Source organism: Echinops telfairi, unplaced genomic scaffold, assembly GCF_000313985.2.
Source record: "Echinops telfairi isolate 266 unplaced genomic scaffold, ASM31398v2 ScPeMD7_7;HRSCAF=31, whole genome shotgun sequence".
Classification (NCBI taxonomy): Eukaryota; Metazoa; Chordata; class Mammalia; order Afrosoricida; family Tenrecidae; genus Echinops; species Echinops telfairi.
Window position 1 is genome coordinate 19847773 of NW_022103904.1, and position 5300 is coordinate 19853072.

At 54.1% G+C, this 5300-nt stretch overlaps 1 protein-coding gene across 1 annotated transcript in view; it reads left to right on the plus strand.

The window, feature by feature from the left end:
• The window catches only part of MYO1G (myosin IG), a 20110-nt gene extending 15975 nt beyond the window's left edge, over positions 1-4135 (plus strand). The window contains exons 17-22 of the mRNA XM_004708060.2: positions 647-870; positions 1367-1511; positions 2173-2277; positions 2567-2680; positions 3683-3837; positions 3925-4135. Of these exons, the coding sequence (XP_004708117.1) occupies positions 647-870; positions 1367-1511; positions 2173-2277; positions 2567-2680; positions 3683-3837; positions 3925-4081 (900 nt within the window). The 3' untranslated portion in view covers positions 4082-4135. The remainder of the gene's footprint in view (positions 1-646; positions 871-1366; positions 1512-2172; positions 2278-2566; positions 2681-3682; positions 3838-3924) is intronic.
• The last annotated feature ends 1165 nt before the right edge of the window (positions 4136-5300 follow it).

Here is a 5300-nt window from a genome sequence, read left to right on the forward strand (position 1 = left end):
TCCATACACACATCAATTGTGTAAAGCGCATTTGTACATCATTCTCAAAACATTTTCTCTCCACTTAAACCCCCGACATTAGGTCCTCATTTTTCCAGTTGTCTTTAAATTATTGTTCAGTTCACTCATATCTGGATTCTAATTAGTTCATACAGTGCAGCTGACTGCAACATTGCTTGTCTTTTTCTTCCTTAGGTCCCCCTGTCCTGTCTGTCTGGTCCATTTCACAGTCTGGTTTCTGAGGGTTGTGACTGTGCCATGATCCTCTGTCTTGGGTCTCCTGCGGGTGGCTTGTTAGATCTAAGTGGATTCAAGTTTGACTTGTTGGTGATGGCCTCTAGTGGCAAAGCTCATCCATCTGCCTTACTCTGTTCTCATGGCAGGTTCTCCCTGGGCTTCCTAGTAGTCTCAGGTCCATATGGCTCCAGCTTAAGAAGGGCAGGAAGTCTGCTCAGCTGTGTCCATCCACTGCATCCACTAGCAAATTTGGGCGGCAGGGAATGTGGCTTGAAGAAGCCATGGGGTGAGCCTGCTTCACTGTGCCAGCGGCAGCAAGTGGAGATGATTCAAGGCAAAGAGCAACCACTAGGAAGCAACCTGGGGAGCTTTGGGCCTGCACAGCCTAACCTGAACTCTGCCCTCCCAGGCATGGCGGGGCACCTTGGCCAGAAAACGCTGCCGGCGCCTGCGGGCTATCTACACCATCATGCGCTGGTTCCGGCGGCACAAGGTGCACACTCACCTGGCGGAGATGCAACAGTTTTTCCAGGCTGCCAGACAGCCCCCGCTCTATGGCCGAGACCTCACTTGGCCCCTGGTGCCCACAGTGCTGCAGCCTTTCCAGGACATCTGCCAAGCGCTTTTCTGCAGGTACCGTCCACCTGGGCCATGCTCTGCTGCCCCCCACATGCCCTTTCCCCATTCCTGAACACCTTTACCCGTCATCACAATGACCTGCTAGCCCACCTTACAAGTGAGAGCCCCTGTGTGGGGCTCATTTTGAGGATTTGGAGGTGGGCCCTCCCTCCTCTGTGTAGAGGCTTGAAGGTTGCTGATTCAAGAGGAAGGGTAGCCAGTATGGAGACCATACTTGAGCAGGACCTTAAGGGCTGAGTACTTCTTCAGGTAGAATGGTGCAGAGAGAACCGTGTTTTAAGGTGGTGGGGATTGACACATGGCTCTTGGGGCATGTGGGACTGAGACCCAAGAAACCAAAAGAGATTCCCCTTGTGTGTGAAGGGGTCATTAGGCACTAGAAAGGGGTGTGATCTGGGGACATGACGACTGGGCAAAGGTGGAATGAAGAAGGGACAGCACAGGGTCCTCTGCCTCCACCCATCCATCTGACTGCCTCTGCCTCTCCCAGGTGGCGGGCCCGGCAGCTGGTGAAGAACATCCCCCCTTCAGACATGGCCCAGATCAAGGCCAAAGTGGCTGCCATGGAGTTACTACAGGGGCTGCGCCAAGACTGGGGCTGTCAGCGGGCCTGGATTCGTGACTACCTGTCCTCTGTGAGTATTGGATGGGACCAGGGTGCTAGGAGAGTGGAGCTGCTGGAGAGGAGGCTAATCAAGAGCGCATGTCCCCCTGCCCATCAGCCGTCTTCTCCTTGGACCACTGAGCTCTCTTGGTCCTGCTGACAAGCCCTTCCTTTCCCCTACACACACACAGAAGTGGACTTTATTGAGCCTCCTTCTCATGCTCAATTGCCTGCTACCCAGGCCAAGCCTTACACCTATCACTCTGCAGTCTTTGAGCTGGGAAGGGGCCAACTGACTCTGTTCTGCAGGTGGGCTGATGCATGCGGGAGGTGCATGGACGGTTCTTGGGTCTCTGCCTTCACCCCTGGCATTGCCCCAAGTTTTTGCATGAGGTGCAGTTTATGGGTGGGGATAGGGGCATAGAGGACAAGGGGAAAGAGGGAAGGACCCAGACCTTTGGCACTCAGAGCTTGATGGGATTTGTGTCCCCTGCCTCACTGAGGATGGACCCGTATTGCAGGGTTTCTGACTGAGTAAGGTTCACAGTGACCTTGGTTGTCTCAGATGAAGGGCAGATAGCCAGGGAGTGATGAGCCACCTTCTATACACATGGATGACAGGCTGACTCTCTTTGTATCCTGGTCCTGAACTGAGCCCTAAATGGAGACGTCTCCTACCTATCTGCCTGCAGACCACTGACAATCCCACAGCCTCAGGCCTCTTCACTCAGCGGTTGCAGACCCTCCGGGAGAAGGACGGCTTTGGGACTGTTCTATTTTCTAGCCATGTTCGAAAGGTTAGAAACTACTGTGGGGATAATGGAGGGCCTGGGGGGGTGGGGTGGAGAGGATGGGGTGGCAGGAGGATCCTTTAGGCCAGAATCCAGCTCAGCAAATCCATCACTGTTCCAGAAACCATAGAAACCATCAGCTCCAATCCAGTCAGGGTGGAAGCCAGCCACACAGGAGAGGCAGCAAGGCCCAGATCTGAGTGCTTACTTAAGACCGGGGTCCCTCTAGCCACAATGAAGGGGTGTCCTTGGGCCCTGGCCAGGCCTGACAGTGACTATTGCCATCTCTCCTCAGGTCAACCGCTTCCACAAGTGCCGGAATCGGGCACTCTTGCTCACAGACCAGCACTTATACAAGCTAGAGCCAGGCAAACAGTACCGGGTGATGCGGGCCTTGCCTCTCCGGGAGGTAAGCTACAGCGGCAGGGAAGGGGAGCAGGGACAGGGTCTAGGACAAGGCAAGAACAGCTGTGAGATCCCACTGGGCCTTGGGCACGCTGGACTCAATGGTGGGGCGGGTGGTGGCAGACATGGGTTTTGAAAACTCAGCTTGGATCACATCATTTCTCTTCTGGAAAGCCTGAAGTGGCCACTCCATCCACAGCCCTGTCTATGAGGTCAGCCTCATTAGTTATGCCATTACAGCCTCTCCCCTCTTCTTCAGATTGGCTCTGATTCCACACCCCTTTGTGTTTCGGGATTCTCCCATGCATGCCCAGCTGCCTTTTGGGGTGGGTGGGTATCTTTCCTTCTGCCATGCATGCAGAAGCCTGCCTCTCGTAGACTAATTGACCATCACCAATTACAGTTTCTTGTGTCCATTTCTTCTCACCTACATCACAGGCGCCATCTGAGGGTAGGGGTCAGGATCTAAGGGCAAGGATGTACTTTGAGATGCACACAGTTGTTGTTGGGGGCTGGGAGTGGGGAGAGAGTGTCTCTATTCTTTCTGTGTCAGTCAAGAGGGTCTTCAAAACTATGCTGTTTCGTATGGGAGCCACAAGGCACATATGGGTATTTTAATTCAAGTTCATTAAAACAAAAAAAACTCCTGTTTCCTCCGTTGTACTATCCCATTGTGAATGTTCCTCATGGGCAATCTGTAGCTGCCTTATTAAACCTGGGGAAAGAGAGCCTCCTACCATCCCACAGTTCTGTGTGCAGTGTTACACTAGTGGGTGCCTTACCAACGCCCCAGCCTCCACCTCCATGTTGTAGTTGGGAACCAGACCCCCAAGAGAGAAGGCGATGGTTGAAGATGACCGTGGAGCGGGGCTTGGGGCTCAGGAAATGCTTCCTGAGAGGAGTGCTTACCGAGAACTGGTGGGCCCTGGGTAGTGGGCCTGGCTGGATTGGGGGCAGCGTAGCACACCAGGCTTCCTGGGCGTTCTTGACTTGCGCCTCTGCCCAGGTGACCGGGGTGAGCGTGACGAGTGGCCAGGATCAGCTGGTGGTGTTGCATGCCCGGGGCCAAGATGACCTGGTGGTCTGTCTGCATCGCACCCTGCCGGAGCTGGACAACCGTGTTGGGGAGCTGGTGGGAGTGCTGGCTGCACACTGCCGGGGGTGAGTCCTGGACCAGGAGGGGCCGGGAAGCCCTCTGAGCCCTTCTCTTGACCTTCCCTCTCTCCTCTTCCCCGGACCCGGTTGCAGGGAGGGCCGGGCCCTGGAGGTCCGTGTCTCTGACTGCATAACCCTGAGCCAGCGAGGAGCCCGGCGCCTTGTCTCGGTGGCACCCAAGCCCGAGCAGCTGGTGCCTGATTTCCGCTGCAGCCGCGCCGGCTTCACCTTGCTCTGGCCCAGCCGCTGACTTCTCCCCCTTCAGACTTGGCTCCCTGCAAAAATAAAGTCTCTTGTCCACTTATGGTGCAGGTCTTGGGCCTCTAGTATGTGAAGCAATTGCCCCTCCACCTCCACCCGGATGGAATGGGTTCCGTTGTGCTCGCTCTGTTGTGAGCCGCCTGGGGGAACACAAAACGTATGCTGACTTATGATGGAGTCACCCCAAAACGGCGGGAGCAAGAGTAGGCACAGCGGACCCTGTCCCTGGGGCCCGCATTGGGAGTATAGTGTCGGAGAACCGGCCCGTTTCTATGAAAAGGGGTCCTATAAGACTATCCCATGCTGAAGCAGGTATCCTTTCCTTTCCACGCCGTCCCAGAGGGAGGGCTCATGGCTTGCTCCTGTCACCCTGGAAAACGTTGGGGTTCTAGGTCTGTCAGGTGGCAGCCGTGGGTGGGGAAGTTCCCAAGGGAGCCCAAATGCAGCTGCTGTGTGCAGGAGGCAGGGGCAAGCCAAAGAGAAAGGTTGGTTAAGCCCTCTGTAATTTATGTGGAAAGCTTCCATAAAAGGTGAGGTCTTGGGCAGTCCTGTAGGATGGGTTCGATTTCCAAGCTACTGCCCCAAATTCCAGAGTTTATACAGAGGAACTAACATAGGAACCCCACTTTCCTCAAGTCCAAATGTTTGCATCCCAGCCCCTTCAAGGATGTTACATTTCTTGCATCCAGAGTGGTGTGTGCTTTGATCTCCTGTCGTTCTGGGTGGATAGTGATGTTTGCCAGAACGGTGGTCAGCTTAAGATCTGGAGACCGCTTGAAAGTCCTGGATCAGCTATCTCTTCACTTGTCTTCCCAACACTGCATCCCAGTTCTCCTCAGGGGCTCACCACTGCCAGAGGCCTGTTTGACTCCTGCGTGAGGAGCTTGATTAACATGGGGAGGTGTGCTGGGCTACCTGGCTACATTAGCTACAAAGCACAGCAGCAATGTAAACACAGGTAAAGAGAAAAACAACTTCAGAGAAGTGTAATAAGCAGGAGTTTCCTCCATCAAGATTCCCATCCTTTAACAATTCTCCTAGTAACTGCTTTAGAGATGGGGAAGGGCAACCGTATTAGTTATCTGATTTTTCATGTGAGCTAGGTTCACTTCTTTCTTTGGGATACAGACACAACATTCAGTCTTTATGAACACTCCAGTTTCCCCTTGGGCTGCTGAAATAAGTATATCCAAGGCCATGTGATTTTT